The following is a 19,118-nucleotide window of genomic DNA, read 5'->3' as shown; positions in this document are numbered from 1 at the left end:
ATTTTAGGAAGATTCCACTAAAGATGGCTAAAATTTTAAAAGCTTAGAGCTTGAAAGAATAAACTTCATTTGAAGTCATCCCTTCATTCTATGCTGATCCTGGCATTGCCTTAACACAGAAATGAATGCAATGTTAACCAAGGTGATCCATACCTATTTCTTTTATTTTTTTAATTAAAAAATTTTTTTTAATGTTTATTTATTTTTGAGAAAGACAGAGTGTGAGCGGGGGAGGGGCAGAGAGAGGAGCAGACACAGAATCCGAAGCAGGCTCCAGGCTCTGCGCTGTCAGCACAAACTGTGAGATCATGACCTGAGCCGATGTCAGACACTTAACCAACTGAGCCACTCGGGCGCCCCATCCATGCCTGTTTCTAACATTGTCTAGCATGTATTGTGTGAGATAAGTTTTACAACATGTGAGAATGCCTTGTTGGTTTGCACATACTGTTTGATTTGTTCCTTGTCCATGGCATGTGATATTCTGGACAATTGCAAAGCTATAAAGAAAATCTCTTGCAGGACTCTCATAGCTGGTCATTATTTACTGTTTCCTAGTTGCTTGTGCACCTGGAAGAGTGACCATCCAAGAAGATCCTCCGGGCCACCTGTCTGTGGCTTGGTCCAATGTAGATCTGGGTGATTACTATGTGGCCTTTGTGAAGAGTGATGATGGCTTGGAAGTCCACTGCAACACATCCCTCACCCAGTGCAATTTCTTATCTGAATGTGGCTTCACTTACTTTATTAGTGTTTTTGCCTATAACAAGGCAGGGCAGAGTCCTCTGGGCGATGTGTTCAATTATACCACAGGTAAGTTGCACTTGATGCTTGTGAAGGGAGTTCTGAGTTCCCTGAACTCAGCAGCAGCATAAATCACCTTTGCGATAACTGACTGACATAGGTTACCTGGGAGTCATTCCAGGGTCAAGAACAGAAAGAGAATCTCTCCTCTCACATTCTTCCAGAGCAGGAAATTTTGGGTTCATGGACCCAACCTTAACAAGAATGCAAGGCATAGAAGTGAAAAGAGAGCAAAGAATATAGTTGTTCATACCTGCTCTGAAAAATTAAACCCTCCACCATGATCTACTGAGTGTTCAGCACCCTGTGCAAGGTGCTGAAGGGGACACAGTCCTCCTGTCTCAGGAGTTCACCCTTTCCCCAAGACCGAAAACAGAGATGCCATGGCAAAGGCACTGCCTGGTGTGGAAGGCTCTGCAGCAGGACACCTGTCCTAACTTGTCCTAATTGTCCTAACTTGACCTCTAACTCATTTGAAAAATGGGGATAAAGACATTACCTTGCTAGTTCCTTAGTATCCTTAGTATGCAAAATGGGACAAATAATAATGAGAGCATGAATATGAAATAGGTCTTTGCATGTGGTAAAGCACAGTGCAAAGTATTTTTTATTAGCATCATTATTACTATTATTCTCTTCTACTAGTCTTGGATCTTCTAGGGAGCAAGGACTGTTTTATTTACCTCTTCATCCTCAATGTTTCTTATACTGTGATTGGCATATGGGAAATGCTTGATGTTTGAAGAATGAATGGAGTGAGTGATTTAAACTTAACCATATTTACAAATAAAAACATAATATCATTGTGTATGACTAGCTGGATTACAATAAATTTTACCAAGTTGAAGGAAGCAAATAATTGATGCCTTTGGAAAATGGAATAAGAGGCTATCAATCAAGTCTCAAGAGCAGGAGGGCCTTCCAGAACGAGTGACCTTGAACTGGATATTTAAGGATGAATGGAATGGAGGTGGGGCAAGGGCATCCAGAAAACTCCAAGCCATGCTAGACATTTGTCAGAATTTGTCCATGACATAATATAGGGTCTGTTCTAAGATGTACTAATACAATGATCCTTCCCCCTCCTGCAGCCCTCAGTCTTATCTGGTTAGTGTCTGGAAAGACTGATAGGATTGGGAACTTAGACTAGGTATCATTTTTATCAGGCAGAAGAGAGAACAGCATTTCAGTAGAGGGTTAGCAGTCTTCAAGGCATAAGGAAATGAGAGCACATGTAGGGTGGGGAATTGAGGGAATTGGTGAGGGGAGGCACAGCTGAACATGTAGGTTGGATGCAGCTTGTGATGACCTTGGACATCATGCATAGAGGATTTATCCTTTATGTAGTGGGTGTTAGGCCAAGATCACAGCTGGAAAGACCTGTAGGAGGTTCTTGGAGCAACTTAGGAGGGCTGTGGCAGAAACTCTGGGCCCTGGGAGATCAGGACTCAATGCCCTCCTCTGACATCCTTGTTCCTTTACTGACCTCCATTTTCTCTCTCTGCTCCTGCTTTCAGCCCCCTGTTGTCCTAGCGATATTAACCCTGTGTTGGTGTCCAGTGACAGAGTAGAGATTGTCTGGTCTCCTGTCCGTGGTGCCGAACTTTATGAAACCAAGGCTGTAGATGGGTTCAAAGTGGTTGAGTGCAATGACACCGCTCCTGCTTGCACCCTCTCCGCTCTAGAGTGTGACACCAAGTACAACGTCACAGTGTATTCCTTCAGCGAAGTCCGGGGCAGCAATATGTCATGTACTTCCCGATTTGTAACCACAGGTACGATACAGCTATGATTTCCTTCACTGCTGTCTGAACTATTCACCCTAGCTATGGGCATGCCCTTCATGATGGGCATTCAGCAAGAACTGTAAAACCACTCTTTGTGGGGACCATCAGAGCCCCTCTCTTCCTACAGAAGGGCAGAAGAGTAGGTAGAACAAGGAAAGTGGGGGGGGGGGGGGGGGGAAACAAAAAAGGAGATCACGGGGAGAGTAGAAAGCTTCCTCAGTAATTACTTTAGCCATTCAGTTCCTCTGACTTTTGGGGGGTGGGGGGACAGGGAACTCTCCGTATTCACACCACGAGGGTTAAGACTGCAAATGTTCATCTTAATTACTTTTGCTTTTGGAGTTCAAAATGCCCCTTAATATTTTCCGGTGAGTCTGATGCTACAGGAACCTAATACCATGTTTCCACACAAAGGCTCTGTGAATCTGGGCTACATGCTCGTTATGTTTGAAAGCAGGGATGATCTCATGTTGGGGTGGTGGGGGAGGCGGGGGTGGGAATCACATTTAGACCAGATGGCACACCTGATATTTTTGACTCACACTGTTTCAATTAATAATCTAAAATCGCTTAGCTCCTTGCAGTCCCGAAATAAAAAACGTTTCAAAGGATGCATTCTCCATGATTCGTGTGCACTGGCGATCCACTAATGACGATGCCACTTACACGGTGACTGCCCAGGGGGAGAAAGGGCTGTATCGGTGCAGCAGCACGGGAGAGTCCTGCGTGATGGGGAGCTTGCCCTGCGGCTCCGTGTTCTCCGTCACTGCGGTGGCTGAAACACAGGCAGGGCGGAGCCTGCCCAGCTTCAGTGTGCCCCTGGAAACAGGTAGGTGGCAGCCTCCATCCTGAACGTTGACTTCAGTGTGGTCCTTAGAAATCGTTATGACATGAACTTTCTCATTTCGTTGACCCTAACTGTGATAGAAATACATTATACTCTCTGGCCTTTCAAACAGCCCAGTCTTAGAAAATAAAACTTGCCATGTTTGGACACAGTTTCTGTAAAAATAGCATCAAAAGACTCTAATATATTCCTATGCTGACATCAAAGGAGGAATACATTGACGCTGCAAAACATTGATTTGAATTCACATTCCTCCATGACATGATCTCCTGAAACAACGAACAAGTAACCAAATGAGCTGGCTTATGTTTTCTTTCTTTGGCTCAGCCGTTTAAAACCTTTCTGTGTAAAATGCTTTCTGAGTTTCAGTTTTCTGGTAAAAGGGGAGAATGGATTGCTCGGGTGGTTGCGAATGTTAAGTTAGTTAATGCTGCAAGCACTTAGCATGGTGCCTGATGCATACACAGTAAGAGCTTGATAAAAGAAAGCTGTTACAGCTTCAAAGCACTGTGTGTGAGTGAAATTTAGCAAATTACTTAAAGCTTTTGGACATTATTTTCTCTTATATACAATGGATGGCACTTTGGACTATAAAAGTTGAAATGTAAAAAGCAGCAGAATAGAGACCATGCCCAATATTCAGGAAGATTCTAGATATCCTATATCCTGTTTAACAATCTCTGAAAATTTGAGAATTGGCTGTGATATTCTTAGGTGGCTAAAAATATTGCAAGCTTTTATATCAATTAAGTACTATGAAATGCATGAAAAAGGCAACATACTTTCAATTGCAAAGGCTGTAAAATGTTATATTGGGAGAAGAGGTGAATACAGCCATTGCTTTGAAGTTTGCAACTGGAATTGTTAAAGTTGGGAAACAACAAAGGATTTCTTTCTTATTCTGAAAACATTGGGAGGAAACTCACATTACCCACAGCCAGTTAGTGCTCCGCCTTCTTGGGGAAAGCAACCCCAACGTAGAGTTGATGTTAAATGATGTATCAGAGGAAATGAGATTGCGCTTAACAAAAGGAGATTTTGCTTAGTAATTAAATATTTGAGAAATGCAGGATACTGAATGGTATACAGACAAAATACCATTCTCTGTCATTTTCCCACAAATAACCCTCAGTGGAAATAAATCCCCAATTCTTTCTCTTCTTCCCCACCTAAGTGCCGTGCTGTCCAGCTGGTCTGACAGTAACTCAGGTCACCCAATCAGTAATCAACGTGAGCTGGACTGTTGGGACCGGGGCCCAAACCTATGTGACAGTTCTGGAGTCACACACCGGACAGTCTAAGTGTCTCACCCATCAAAACCAGTGCCTCCTGGGATGTATCACATGTGGCGTCAATTACACAGTGGCATTAAAAGCGATTAGTGCCACTGGGTTGACTGCAGACTGCACCTACCAAAGTTATTCCTCTAGTAAGTGAATTCTAAATTCCAGCTATGGAGTATCAATATGGACTTCGACTATTTTTTTAAAGTTTCTTTCCTTCTTTATTTACTTACTTATTCATAATTTTTTAAAGTTTATTTATTTATTTTGAGAGAAAGCATGAACTTGAGCTGGGGAGGGGTAGACAGAGGGAGAGAGAAAGAATCCCAAGCCGGCTCCTCATTGTCAGTGCGGAGACTGATGTGAGGCTCAAATCCACGAACCATGAGATCATGAGCTGAGCCGAAATCAAGAATTAAATGTTCAACCAACTGAGTCACCCAGGCACCCCTAAGTTTTTTTATTTTTATTTTTTTGAGAGAGACGGAGAGAGCATAAGCAAAGGAGGGGCAGAGAGAGAGAGGGAGGATCCCAAGCAGGCTCCAAGATGCCAGCACAGAGCCAACATGGGGCTCAAGCTCACAGAACTGTGAGATCATGACCTGAGTTGAAATCAAGAGTTGGAGGCTGGGCCCAACTGACTGAGCCACCTGGGTACCCCAGGACTTTGACTATTATCAATCCAGATGTAAGCCCATCCTTCTCATTTAAAAAGATCCTGCATCTCCATTCTGCTAGCATTATAAATTCAGATTATTTTCTAAAATGTTTACAAGTTTCCTCTTAGAACCTCAAAGCGTCGGAGGCTTCTGTTGGTGGTTGATGAATTGATTCCCTTGGTAACATGGTTCAGGTATGCTTTTTCTGAAGGCAGGACAGATTTATACGGCACAGCTACCCGCTGCACAGAGTAACTCAGCCTGGCAGAGTTTCCAGAAAGCATTTAGGTCACACATTCTGTTTGTCTTGAATTCTTTTCTTCTCATTACTATTGTGCTATCACCTCTCTCTTCTAAACCACTCCATCTCCTTTGATGGTTTCTTATTTCAACAGGCTGAAAGAGCACTGTCTACTGACAGTATTGTATCTTGTTCTTCACAAAGAGCAAATCATTAGGGAATAGCAGGGGAAGGTAGTGGGTATGGGGTTAGCAAATAAGATTGATTCTCTTGTGTGAATCTAGTCCACTGAAGTGGCTGTTTGGGGCATGCTTTTGAAAAAAGAAAAGAAAACTCCTGGAAATGCTTTTTTAATGAGAAAGTACAATCATTAGTTCACCGTGTCTGCCCCAGGGCACGGGATGGGAGAGCTAAAATATAATTTTGCCTCCCCAAGGGCAGTAGAAAAGGTCTTCAACTAGGAGTCTAAAGATACAGCTTCTGGGGCGCCAGGGTGGCTCAGTCTGTTAAGCGTCCGACTCTTCGTTTTAGCTCAGGTCAGGATCTCAGGGTTATGAGATGGAGCCCCGCGTGGGGCTCCACGCAAGCCTGCTTGACATTCTCTCTCTCCCTCTCTCTGCCTCTCCCCACCCTGACGCCACCTCTCACACACTCTCTCTCTCCCTCAAAAAAAAAAAAAAAAAAAAAGTTTCTTATAAGCTTCGTTGCCTTATCTTCCCTAATGTTTCCTCATTGGTAAGAGAAATTGTAATAATTATAATGTGAAAGCATTTATAACATGCTACACATATGTAAGCTGTTTCATACTTTCTTTGGGACCATTATCTTTCATTAGATTTACTGCCTGCGTTCTTACCCTGATATCCAGTTCTGGGAATATGGCCCACTGCTTATCTTCACATGTAAAAAAAACCTTTCTTTAAAAGAAAGAACAAATCAAATGAACCTGATTATCTATAACTGAATGTTTTAATCATCATACCACAACATTTTAATTTTTGTTACTGAGTAAGCCACCATTCGGTGCCCTGCTTGACACCTGATGTGTGTAGCCTGCTCAGGGCATCTAGCAAAGAAAACAGAAGGACCTAGTGAGCTAGCATGGACAAAGTGTGGATGAGCAAAGCCTGGTCACCTGACTCTTGTGTAAGTGACTACTCCCCAGGTGTCATGCTACTCAGGTCAGCAAAATAGGTATTTTCAATTAAAGCTGATAGCAGTTAATGGGGCACCTGACTGGCTCAGTCAGTTGAGCATCCAACTCTTGGTTTCGGCTCAGGTCATGATCTGGCTTCATGAGTTGGAGCTCCTTGTGGGGTCTGTGTTAGCACAGAGCCCACCCGGGATTCTCTCTCTCCCTTTCTGCCCCTCTCCTGCTCATGCTGACTATCTCTCTCAAAATAAATAAATAAATTTTTAAAAACCTGAATGCAGACGATTTAAATTCAATCCCACTAAAATCTTGTGGAACTAGGGCATTATGAAAGATCTTAACAAGGATTCTATACACTTGGCTCACATTTGTATATAATACATAGCTGCCAAGTGGAGATTTTTGTAATATTTGTTTATTTTTGAGAGAGAGAGAGAGAGAGAGAGAGAGAGAGTGCAAGCAGGGGAGGGGCAGAGAGAGAGGGGGTACAGAGGATCCAAAACGGGCTTTGTGTTGACAGCAGACAGCTCGATGCGGGACTCGAACTCATGAACTGTGAGATCATGACCTGAGCTGAGGTCAGAAGCTTAACCAACTGAGCCACCCAGGCACCCCACCAAGTGGGGAGTTTTGTTGTTTTTTTTTTTTAATTTTTTTTAATGTCTTATTTATTTTTGAGAGACAGAGACAGTGCAAGTGGGGGAAGGGCAGAGAGACAAGGAGACACGGAATTTGAAGCAGGCTCCAGGCTCTGACCTGTCAGCACAGAGCCTAACACAGGGCTCCAACCCAGGAACAGTGAGATCATGACCTGAGCCAAAGTCAGACGCTTAACTGACTGAGCCACCCAGGTGCCCCAAGTGGGGACTTTTTAACTCACTGTTGTTCTCCATTAAAAATTCTTGGCTCACCTCAGCATCACACATGGATTTCTAATCATGTGGCCCACCACAGAAAGAACTTGAGTACCCCTTCGAATAATGCTCTAATCATATATTATTTAGGTTACTTATCTTGTTTCCCCACTGTAATAAAGGCCATGTTTATCTGATGGTGGAATAAGTGATTTGTGTCTGTTTTTATCCTCAGGTGCCTGCTGCCCTTTGGGAGTGAAATTATATAGGCTGAGCCCTAATGGCATCCGAATCTACTGGCAAGCCTCCAGGGGCTCTACCAATTATAGCACTGACCTCTACGGTTCTAAAGGCATTTTCACCTGTGCCCCAAGAGCTGGCCTCAGTTTTTGTGATGTCACCGAGATACCCTGTGGGGATGTATATACCGTGATGGTCTCACCAGTTGCTGAGACAGGACTGAAGCTTACTTTCTGTCCAAAAAAAATCTATTCAGGTAGAGCAAGTTACAACGCTTTATTTGAAACTAACCCTGAACTCAATCTGTCAGTTAAGACTCAGAGCAATCACACTTATTTGCTATGTTAGGAAGGTCAAAGAGGTGTGAAATTTCTATATGCGGCAGGCAGATTCTGGCTACAGGGATCTCAAGCTTCTTTCCAACTGTGATGTTTTCTTATTATATGATTTGGAGACACTCCTCCCTTCACTGTCCCTTTCTTTTTCAGAAAAAGGACCAGATGCTTGCTGTTGAAATAGTAAAGCAGATTTAAAATGATTTTTTGCTTTGAGATTTGGGAATCGATTTTTAACATAGTCTCAGAGATAATGATAAACACCCTGAAATGTTGGAAATTAAGAGACTTGAATCTTTATCTGCACAGGTTCGAGAAGTTGGAGAATCAGGGGAAAAAATGAATTTATAAATCAGAAGCTAGCTTTGGAAATATGAGTGGGCAGGCAGTCTGTGGTCACAAAACATGACTGTCAGCAGCTGCCATCTCACCAGAGCTGGCAGAAAAACATTAGCAATTCCCCTGTTCTGTCTTCCAGTACCTTCTGCTACCTTGCCCAGAGCATAGACATATATTTTTCATATATTTCTAAAAAATAAATTTTAAGAGAAGAGATAAGGCCCTAGAACTTTATAGGTGGTCACAGGAAGAGGAGTAAATACTGACTCAGAAACCTTTACTGATAACCAGAATCTAAGAATTTCTAATTATGTATAGGTAACAGGAAGGCTCAAATGGCCCCTGGAAAGAACCAGGCCAGGTCTTCTTAATACTGTTCTTGCTGCCCTTGGCTGTCATGCTCTGATTCCTTGTATTTTCATTATCTTGTCCACAGAACAAGCTCGCCCAAAGTACTGCCCTATGGGAAGGGACAGATCTTAGGAAAAAGAGACTCAATACCAGTGTTTCATCATATTTGTATTGTTTTGTAATTTATCAAGTGTTTTCACATTCGGTATCTCATTGAATGCTCAAAATAACTCTATAAGGTAGATTCAACAATACGTTTTATTAGCTCCAACGTATAAATGAGAAAATTGAGGCTTCCAGCCTCTCAAATCTCTTATCTATAACTCTTCTAACCTCTAAATTCATATTCAAACTTGATACCTCTACCTGGAGGTGCCCCAAGGCATTTCAACTCCTCAGGGCAAAAGGGAACTCCTGATCTTCTGCAGTTTCTAATCTTCCTCCCCACATCCTTATTTCAGGTACACAAGCTAGAAATCCTTCAGTCAGAGGTGCTTGGGTGGCTCAGTCCGTTGGGCCTCTGACTTTGACTCAGGTGATGATCTCACCATCCATGAGTTCAAGTCCTACATCTGGCTCTGTGCTGACAGCTCAGAGCCTGGAGCCTGCTTCGGATTCTGTGTCTCCCTCTTTCTCTGCCCCTCCCCCACTAGTGCTCTGTCTCTTTCTCTCTCTCAAAAATAAAATAAAAACATTAAAAAAAATGTTTTTAAGAACCCTGGAGTCAGCTTCAGCCTCTCCTTTACCCTCCATATTTAAGGGGTCTCCAAGTCCTGTCCTATTCACTTTGTGATGTTTTGGGGTTTTTAAAAATATTTTTAAAAAACATTTTAAGTAATCTCTACACCCAGGGTGCCTGGATGGCTCAGTGCATTGAGCATCTGGCTCTTGATTTCAGCTTAGGTCATGATCTCACAGTTTGTGAGTTCGAGCCCCACCTTGGCCTCTATGCCAACAGCATGGAGCCTGCCTGGGATTCTCTCCTCTCTCTGCCCCTCCCCTGTTCTATCAAAATAAATAAATAAACATTTTTTCAAAAACTTAAAAGAAGAAGAGTAATCTCTACACCCAACATGGAGCTTAAACTTACAAACCCAAAATCAAGGGTCACATGCTGTACCGACTGAGCCAGCCAGGCACCCCACAATGGTTTTTAAATCTAACTTCTCTTCTCTCCTACACCTACTGCTATATGATAGGCCCTCACCACTTCTCCCCTAGACTACTGCCCCAGTGTTGTCTTCTGGAGCTCATGCCAGCCTCCATGCTATTATCAGAGTTGTCATTTCCGGACACTGATCCAATTATGTTTCCTCTATGCTTCAAAATCCTCAAAAAGTGTTCCATTGCCCCATGGGATAAAAGTCAGTACTTAGAGCATGGCATTCAAAGCTCCTCACAGTCCATCCATAGTTAGTCTTCCTACACTTGCACTGTTCAATAGATATTTAACACAAGCCACGTATGAAAAAATTTAAATTTTCTAGTAGCCACATTAAAAAATTAAAAACAAATAGGTAAAATTAATTTTTTAAGTTTATTTATTTATTTTGAGCAGGGAGGGGCAGAGAGAGAGAGAGAGAGAGAGAGAGAGAGAGAGAATCCCAAGCAGGCTCTGTCCCATCAGTGCAGAGACCAACATAGGCTCGATCCCACAACCCTGAGATCATGACCTGAGCTGAAATCAAGAGTCAGACGCTCAACCAACTGAGCCACCCAGACTCCCCAGGTAAAATTAATTTAATTATATATTTTAGTAATCCAACATCTCCAAAATATAATTTCAACATGAAATCAATGTAAAAATTTCACATTATTTTTTTCCATACTAAGTCTTCAAAATCTGGTGTTCATGTAATACAGCATACCTCAGTTCAGACTAGCCACATGTGGAGCCCTCAGGAGCTACATGTGACAGGTGCCTGCTGTGCGGAACAACACAATTCTAGGCTCACTCCACAATATCTGTCCTAAGAGGACTCTATTCTCTAGTATAGCCGCATGGAATCATTCCCACACACCTGCCCTCACCACACACATATACCGTGCTGTACCATGCTTCTGAGCTGATGCAGTACTCTTCTCTTTGCCTGGGATTCCACCTCTGCCAAGGGAATTTCCTCTTCTCTGTTAAGTCTTCTCCAATTTTTAAAAAAATGTTTATTTTTGAGGAAGAGAGCGAGCATAAGGTGGAGGAGGGGCAGAGAGGGGGACAAAGGATCCGAAGCAGGCTCTGTGCTGAGAGCAGAGAGCCTGACTTGGGGCTTGAACTCATGAACTGTGAGATCATAACCTGAGCCGAAGTCAGACCCTTAACTGACTGAGCCACCCAGGTCACCCAAGTCTTCACCAATTCTTAGAGGCTGATTAGTCTTTGTGCTCCCTCTTTTGTGGCCCCGTATCACCCTTATCTTTACCCTGCCATACAGCTGTGAGTTGAAAATGTGTTATTTCCCCTAATAAATAGTAATCTCTGGACTCTCAACATATAGCACATAACTATCTCCAATATATTTTAAATTAAAAAATGAATGAGTTTATGTGTTTGCCTATGATTCCACAGCCAGTATGTCAGCCACTAGAAGACCTTGTTATCAGAATACCCTCGGAACTCCTGGGTGGCTCGGTCGGTTGAGTATCTGACTCTTGATTTGGCTCAGAGTTCGTGAGACTGACCCTCGTGTCTTGCTCTGTGCTGACAGCATGGAGCCTACTTGGGATTATCTCTCTCTGTTCCTCTGCTGCTCGTGCTCTCTTTCTCTTTCTCTCTCAAAATACATAAATAAACTTAAAAAAGAACTCTATACCCTCTGGTGGGGTGCCATCGCAACCTGTAGCCTTTCCATATTAGGAAGGATGGGTGTTTAGACTCAGGGAATCTGCTTTTGCTCCATTTCTCTGGTAAAAATCAGGCCTCTGAGGAAAGTTCTTTCTTTTTGTTTTTTGGGTTTCTTTTTTTCAATATCATTGATGCCTTCCTTTGATTATTAGGATATTATAAATGATAATAATGACCAATATTTATCGAGTGTATTGCCAGGCACTGTCCTATTAACTCAGTTGATTCCTATAACCACCTTATGAGGTCGGTGCTCTTATTCTTTACCACTTTACAGATAAATTAAGACACAGAAAAGGAAAGTGACTTGTCCAGGGTCATACTGCTAGCTGTATCCTCTTATCACCCAAGCTGGTTCTTATTCATTCTTTGGTTCACTTTTCCACTATTCTTTTTTTTTTTTAATTTTTTTTTTAACATTTATTCATCTTTGAAAGACAGAGAGAGACAGAGTGCAAATGGGGGAGGGCCAGAGAGAGAGGGAGACACAGAATCCAAAGCAGGCTCCAGGCTCTGAGCTGTCAGCATAGAGCCCGATGCGGGGCTCGAACTCACGGACTGTGAGATCATGGCCCAAGCTGAAGTTGGCCGCTCAACCGACTGAGCCACCCAGGTGCCCCACTTTTCCACTATTCTTAAAGCTATAGTTTCACCATCTTTTTTAAAAATATCTTTAATATTTTAAATATGTCAGTTAATACATATAAATGCTTTTGTTGTTATTCATTCCAGTAACCTGCTCTGGAAGTACACTTGGAATGGGTAAGTCCTTTTTCTCATGGATGAAATAGAATTTTTGTTGTTGCTCTTTAGGGTGACGTAATGAAGCTGACTCTTTCTGTGATGTGAGTGGTTCCTGCCCTCCCCTCCCATAACCGTTTCCCCCTATTAGAATGCCTCCCCTCAGATTCCACCAGTTGAAATGAATTCCTTTGCATTCGAAAGTCTTTTCAGCCTCCCAGGATCCCACGGGAAAATGTAAATACGTGTCAGAGAGGCTGCTGCTTCCTCCTTCATTTCAGAGACTGGTTCCCAGCTCTGCTGTACGTTGAGTCATCTCGAGAGCTTAAAAGTAACTGACGCCTGGGCTTTATCCCCAGAAAGTCTGATTTAATTGGTCTGGGGTAAGTCTGGGCATCAGGATTTTTCAAAGCTCCTTAGGTGATCCTACAGCGTAGCCAAGCCTGAGAACTGCAGCTTTAGAGCAGGCCTTCTCAGACTTTATTGTGCATGCAAATCACCCGGGGTCTTGTTAAAACCAGATTCTGATTTGGTAGGTGTGGGAGGATCAGAGACTTTGCACTTCTAACAAGGTCCAGGTGATGCCGGTGACATTGATGCTGCAGGTCTGACCACCTAGTAGCCAGGTGTTAGAGGGAAACTTAACAGCCTGCAAAGAGCAAGGATGTCTGGTTTGCATTTACATGGGTGGCTATGCCAGTGGAGGAAAAGAGGGTGCTGAAGGGGGAGTTGGAGTAAGGATACTCTCACTACCTCCTTGGCTATGCTCAGAACTGACCTCCCCTGGGCTATTCTAGGTCCCAGATGGAGGCTACTCTTGGGCAGGGCATGACCACAGAGCTGTGTGTGCTGGCCCAGTGAGTAGCATGTGCTGCTTTAAAGGAATCCTTGCCACATCTTCCAGGGGCCTGCTTGGTTTGGGGCTTTGAGAAAACCCCCAGGGAGTATTATCAACCCCAAACTACAGACAGGACATACACACACACACACACACACACACACACAGAGTCACATGCCCATTCAGACATGGCTGACTTTAGAGGGTATGAGTGGAAATGAAACCTTCCCATCAGTAAACACCACAGGAGAGCCTCCCAGACTGGGCTAGCTCCCCATCCAACACTTCCTTCCATTGACAGGGATTAGGTCTAGAGTCTCTCTCCACTGCCTGTTCTCCAGGTCCAATGCCTCTCTGAGCCCAGCAGGACGCATGCTTTCCAATTCTTGTCCCACCTGCAGATCTGAAATAAGCACAATCCCTATTAATTTTTAAAAGTGTTCTGTCTCCAGCAACTATAGGGAAACCTGCCTGACTTATTAAAAACAAACTGTGGGGGCGCCTGGGTGGCGCAGTCGGTTAAGCGTCCGACTTCAGCCAGGTCATGATCTCGCGGTCCGTGAGTTCGAGCCCCGCGTCAGGCTCTGGGCTGATGGCTCGGAGCCTGGAGCCTGTTTCCGATTCTGTGTCTCCCTCTCTCTCTGCCCCTCCCCCGTTCATGCTCTGTCTCTCTCTGTCCCAAAAATAAATAAAAAACGTTGAAAAAAAAAATTTTAAAAAAACAAACTGTGAGTGGGCACCTGGATGGCTCAGTTAAACGTCTGACTCTTGATTTCGGCTCAGATCATGATTTCACCATTTTGAAACTGAGCCCCGTGTCAGGCTCTGTGCTGAGCCTCTGTGCTGAGTCCTCATGACCATGAGCCCTGGTCTTCAGTGAAATGTACACAGGCCTGGATCTGCATTTTTGGATCCTATATCCAGTATTATGGCAGTATTTAACCAGTGTTTCCCTGATACCCAGAGGGGTGGTAGAAGGGACTTGGGGGCCTCTCGGAGGAGAGGAGTGGTATGTTATAATACTGGCCTTTCCTAACATTTTGTTAAAGAAAGAGTTGCAATGGCTCTTTAAAAAAATGCTTGAAAACCATCACGCTTAGACTTTGCTACTCATCAGCATCACCAGAAATCTTGTTCAAAATGTAGTCTCGGGGGTGACTGGCTGGCTTAGTCAGTAGAGCATGTGACTTGACCTCAGGGTTGTGAGTTTGAGCCCCACCTTGGGAGTAGAGATTACTTTAAAAAAATGTAGATGTCTAGGCCTGTTGAGGTGGGATAGGGTCTGGGCCTCTGCAGTTCTATCAGTTTCTCAGGTGATTCTGATACTCTGGAGTTTGAGCAGTAGTGCTCTGGTCAATACTCTCCCTCCCCTCTTCCTCTGTCCCTCTGGGCTGCCCCAGGTTGTCATTTCTCCTTCCTTAGTGAGGTTCAGGCTTGAGCCTGAAATCTGACACTCTCTTCAAGTAGATCCTGAAGCACTTTCAAAAATAAGAGTAAGCCAGATCACTTGAGAGTCTCTACATCATACAGAATTCATTATTATCTAAGGAGGAATTACTGTTGTCTCTCGGTTTGGCATTTCTCTTCCTTATACACAGGACTAATCAAATTGGGTTGCTGGGGCACATGGGGCTCCCAGATACACTAAGAGAACCCTTGGGAATCTTGTTGGTCTAAGACTTTTGGTCTTCCTTGGCTCTTGGATTATCCTGAAGTTTTCTAACAACATGAATGGATTGTTTAAGAGACAGATCTGGGTTCAAATCCCACCGCTATCACTTACCCTTAGGCAAGTTGCTTCAACTCTCCCTCAGCCTAGGTTTCCTGAAAATTGGAATAATTAATTCATCAGATGTTATAAGGATTAAATAAGATACAAACTGTTGGACACAATGAGAGTTCCATAGTAAGCACTTACTTAATAAATGGTAGTTATTTTTTAAATTTTTTAAAAGTTTATATATTTTTGAGAGAGAGAGTGTGCACACGTGTGAGCAGGGGACTGGCAGAAAGAGAGAGAGCGAGAGAGAGAGAGGATCCCAAGCAGGCTCAGCACTGCCTGTGCAGAGCCCAACACAGGGCTCTGAACTCACGAACTGTGAGATTGTGACCTGAGCAGAAATCAGGAGTCAGACACTCAGCTGAGCCACCCAGGCATCCCTAAATGGTAGTTATTACTAATTCAGATCGGTTTAAGCTCATATCATGCTGTATTATATTATGTGCCAGTTATTAACACTTTAATGTGCTTCTTGTGAGATATTTGCGTTGTAACCTCAATCCTCATAATACCCTAATTGATTCATTCTCAGAGTATGGTCCCAGGGCCAATAGCATGAGCAACATCTGGAAACTTCTTAGAAATGCAATTTGTGGGGCTCCACCATAGACCTAATGAGTGATGAGTCAGAAATTCCAGGGTTGGGGCCCAGGATCTTTGTTTTAACAAGCCCTCTGAGTGATTCTGATGCACGCTCAAGTTTGAGAACCACAGCTCTAATTCAAAGCAGCCATTCTGATGCTTGAAATTTGATGCAGGTTGGAAGGTAAGAGGGAAAACCACCTGGGGCAAGGGGGCTCTAAGAAGAAGTAGTTTGACATCCCTCCATGGAGGCATTGTTTGTCCTCAGCATCCAACCTGCTTCCTTGTCACTCACACTTTGGGGGGAATTTTCCTCCTGGAAACTCCCTCAGCAGTTAAACAGATTTATTATGTTGTCCCTACACAGACCCCCGAATCAATAAGATTTGGTAGCTGAGAGCCCAGCAAATTGGCCTGGGGTAGAGGGGGAAGTGGAAAGTTCTTTGTCCTGAGTCAGGAGTCTGAACTCCAAGAGATCCTGGGCAGGTTCGTTTCCTGAAGCAACCTGGTTAGTTAGAACCTGCTGGTTCGTTTCTTCTTGACCTTTGAACAGTTCAGACCGTCTTAATTTCCGGTTTACTTGCTGTGAAGTGCTACGAAAACAGCCTTTCAAGTCAAAAGACTAAGCTAGATTTCAGAGATATTTGAGGGCTTTTTAATTTAAGAAAATGTCTGCATATTTAATGTATCTTGTGGCTTCTTCCCTTCCTTGCCCTTTCAGTGATTTACCGAGGGAAAAGAAATGCAGAATAACACACTGAACCACAGACAAAAACAGAGGCTGGACCTAGTGAGTAACTTCAATTGAAATGGTATGATTCCAAGGCAAAATTTTTTGGCTTTGTTCAAAAAAATTCTTCCCGTATCTTTTGCAGAGTTGACTCGATTGTTAGTGCGATTAGAGGTGGAAAAGCTCTATTACAATACAAAATACCTCTAGGGTAGGATAAGCTCCTTTGGCCTTTAGACCGCAACTCAGACTCCACTTCCTGAAGGCAAGCAAGGTCAGGTGTGTCCTCACCTGTGCAGGAGTTCAAGCTCTGATGTGGAGAGGACTCAGTTGAGAAATGAATCCAGAAAGTCCTCTGGAAGACTGCCAGAGTGAGCTAGCATGCTGGGAAAGTTCTGGAAACGTGAAAGGTCTGCTGAGAAGGAACTCTTTCTGAAATTTCACATCCAGACACCACACAGACTTCAACACATCCACTTTATAGGTAGTTCACAGACACCCTTGCCAAGCATCCCTCTCTCCGTTCAAAGGCTGCAAATGTTCACTTGGAGAGCTTGAAATCAAGCCACCACACAGAGACACTGCTCATCTCAAGACAGACCCCCAGCAGGACCTTGGCATAGTTTGGAGAGCAACAGCTGCCAGGGCAACCTGTAGTAACAAACACCCTCATCTTAAGTTCGGAGGAAGCCAAGTTGCTGGTAGTGTTCGCCGAGACAAAGCATCGTGTGATGTTACCTCTGAGCAAGCATCTGGGAAAGCCAAACTGCCGGTCTGTTGCTAGGAGGATTGCAGTCATGGTTTTGAGTGAGCAAAGACTTTGATGGAGGAATGGCCAAGGCAAAGCCTTACACTGTGGCAGACTGACATCCATGCATCTTTTTCGGGGAGGACCATCGATCTTGCTGGTGGTATCCCCCACTCATACTGTGCTATTTTCACCTTTGGAGAGGAAAGACAATGATATCTAATATAAATCTGTCATACCTAGAAAAATGTTTGTCCTTTGAATGTCAATAACATTATTAAAAAATAGTGTGAGTGGGATTGCATAACACACATGACCATAGTGCTACTCCCCAAAAGCATAGCCATGGAGCCAAGAATGTCTGTAGTTAGGTACAACCATAAAACTCTGCCCAAAGGGAAGTGGAGCATGGAGTTAAGGCTTGAGGTAAGCTGGGGGGGGGGGGGGCAGGGAGTGGGGAAGGAACTTTTTTTTTTTCTATGCCTCCTTTCCTTTTCTGTGTAAGACTGATGGGAGATACATAATGTGACACTGATAAGAGATACTCCCCAGGGCATCTGCTCTTGTAAAGGAGGCAAGACACAGGTCTCAAAAAAATGGAGTTTGCTGCATCAAAGAGCACCAGAGAGGAGAACTGAGTTTAATTCACTTTTGTTCTTTTTTTAAAAAAAAATTTTTAATGCTTATTTATTCTTTTTAAACAATTTTTTTTAACGTTTATTTATTTTTGAGACAGGGAGAGACAGCATGAACAGGGGAGGGTCAGAGAGAGAGGGAGACACAGAATTTGAAACAGGCTCCAGGCTCTGAGCTGTCAGCACAGAGCCCAATGCGGGGCTTGAACTCACGGACCGCGAGATCATGACCTGAGCCGAAGTCAGCCACTTAACCGACTGAGCCACCCAGGCGCCCCTAATGCTTATTTATTCTTGACAGAGAGACAGACAGAACGTGAGCAGGGGAGAGGCAGAGAGAGAGGGAGACACAGAGTCCGAAGCAGGCTCCAGGCTCTGAGCTGTCAGCACAGAGCCCAACACGGGGCTCAAACTCACGAGCTGTGAGATCATGATCTGAGCCAGAGTCGGACACTCAACTGATTGAGCCACCCAGGTGTTCCTAATTCACTTTTCTTCTTAAAAATAACAATTCCCTTTTGCTCTTTTTAAAAAGTTTTATTTGTTTACTTTGAGAGAGAGAGAGAAAGTGTGCAGCAGAGGGGCAGAGAGAGAGAGAGAGAGAAAGAGAATCCCAAGTAGGCTCCACACTGTCAGCACAGAACCCGATGTGCGGCTCCATGAGGTACTCAAACCCACGAACCTTGAGACCATGACCTGGGCTGAAATCAAGAGTCAGACGCCCATGGGGCACCTGGGTGGCTCAGTCAGTTAAGCATCCAACTTCTGCTCAGGTCATGATCTCATGGTTCGTGAGTTCAAGCCCTGCATTGGGCTCTGTGCTGACAGCTCAAAGCCTGGAGCCTACCTCCAATTCTGTGTCTCCCTCTCTCTCTGCCCCTCTCCCACTCATGCTTTGTCTCTCCCTCTCTCTCAAAAATGAATAAACCTTAAAAAAAAAAAAAAGATGCCCAACCAACTGAGCCACCCAGGTGCCTCTTACTTTTGTTCTTAAACACCAGTATATGAACAGGAGCCATCCACATCACTGGGAGAACTCATTGCTTAATAAAGATTCCCAGATATCACCCCTGGAGATTCTCATTCAGTATGTCTAGGACCAGGCTTGGGAATCTATATCTTCAACAAACTCACCAAGTAACACGTGGCCAGGTTTGGGAAACTTAACAGGTTTGCAGTGGTGTGCTCTTCCTTGAAGCAAAATTTCAGTGATGAGAGTCTGAGAAGTGTCAAAAGATAAACTGAGGCATACTAATAAATTTGAGAGTTTTACCAGAACCTGATTCTAATTCAGCACCACCAGAACAGAAGTAGTTAGGAGTACTCCACTGA

The 19,118-nt window shown here is 43.8% G+C and overlaps 1 protein-coding gene across 1 annotated transcript in view; it reads left to right on the top strand.

The window, feature by feature from the left end:
• FNDC7 (fibronectin type III domain containing 7) overlaps window positions 1-16,426 on the top strand; it is a 28,941-nt gene extending 12,515 nt beyond the window's left edge. Inside the window, exons 6-12 of the mRNA XM_049616669.1 lie at window positions 559-813; window positions 2,322-2,579; window positions 3,166-3,420; window positions 4,613-4,867; window positions 7,864-8,124; window positions 12,465-12,494; window positions 16,395-16,426. Of these exons, the coding sequence (XP_049472626.1) occupies window positions 559-813; window positions 2,322-2,579; window positions 3,166-3,420; window positions 4,613-4,867; window positions 7,864-8,124; window positions 12,465-12,494; window positions 16,395-16,426 (1,346 nt within the window). The remainder of the gene's footprint in view (window positions 1-558; window positions 814-2,321; window positions 2,580-3,165; window positions 3,421-4,612; window positions 4,868-7,863; window positions 8,125-12,464; window positions 12,495-16,394) is intronic.
• Window positions 16,427-19,118: the final 2,692 nt, after the last annotated feature.

Source organism: Panthera uncia, assembly GCF_023721935.1.
Source record: "Panthera uncia isolate 11264 chromosome C1 unlocalized genomic scaffold, Puncia_PCG_1.0 HiC_scaffold_4, whole genome shotgun sequence".
NCBI classification, from domain to species: Eukaryota; Metazoa; Chordata; class Mammalia; order Carnivora; family Felidae; genus Panthera; species Panthera uncia.
Note: the sequence above shows the minus strand (reverse complement) of the source record. Positions and strands in the feature narration are given on the sequence as shown.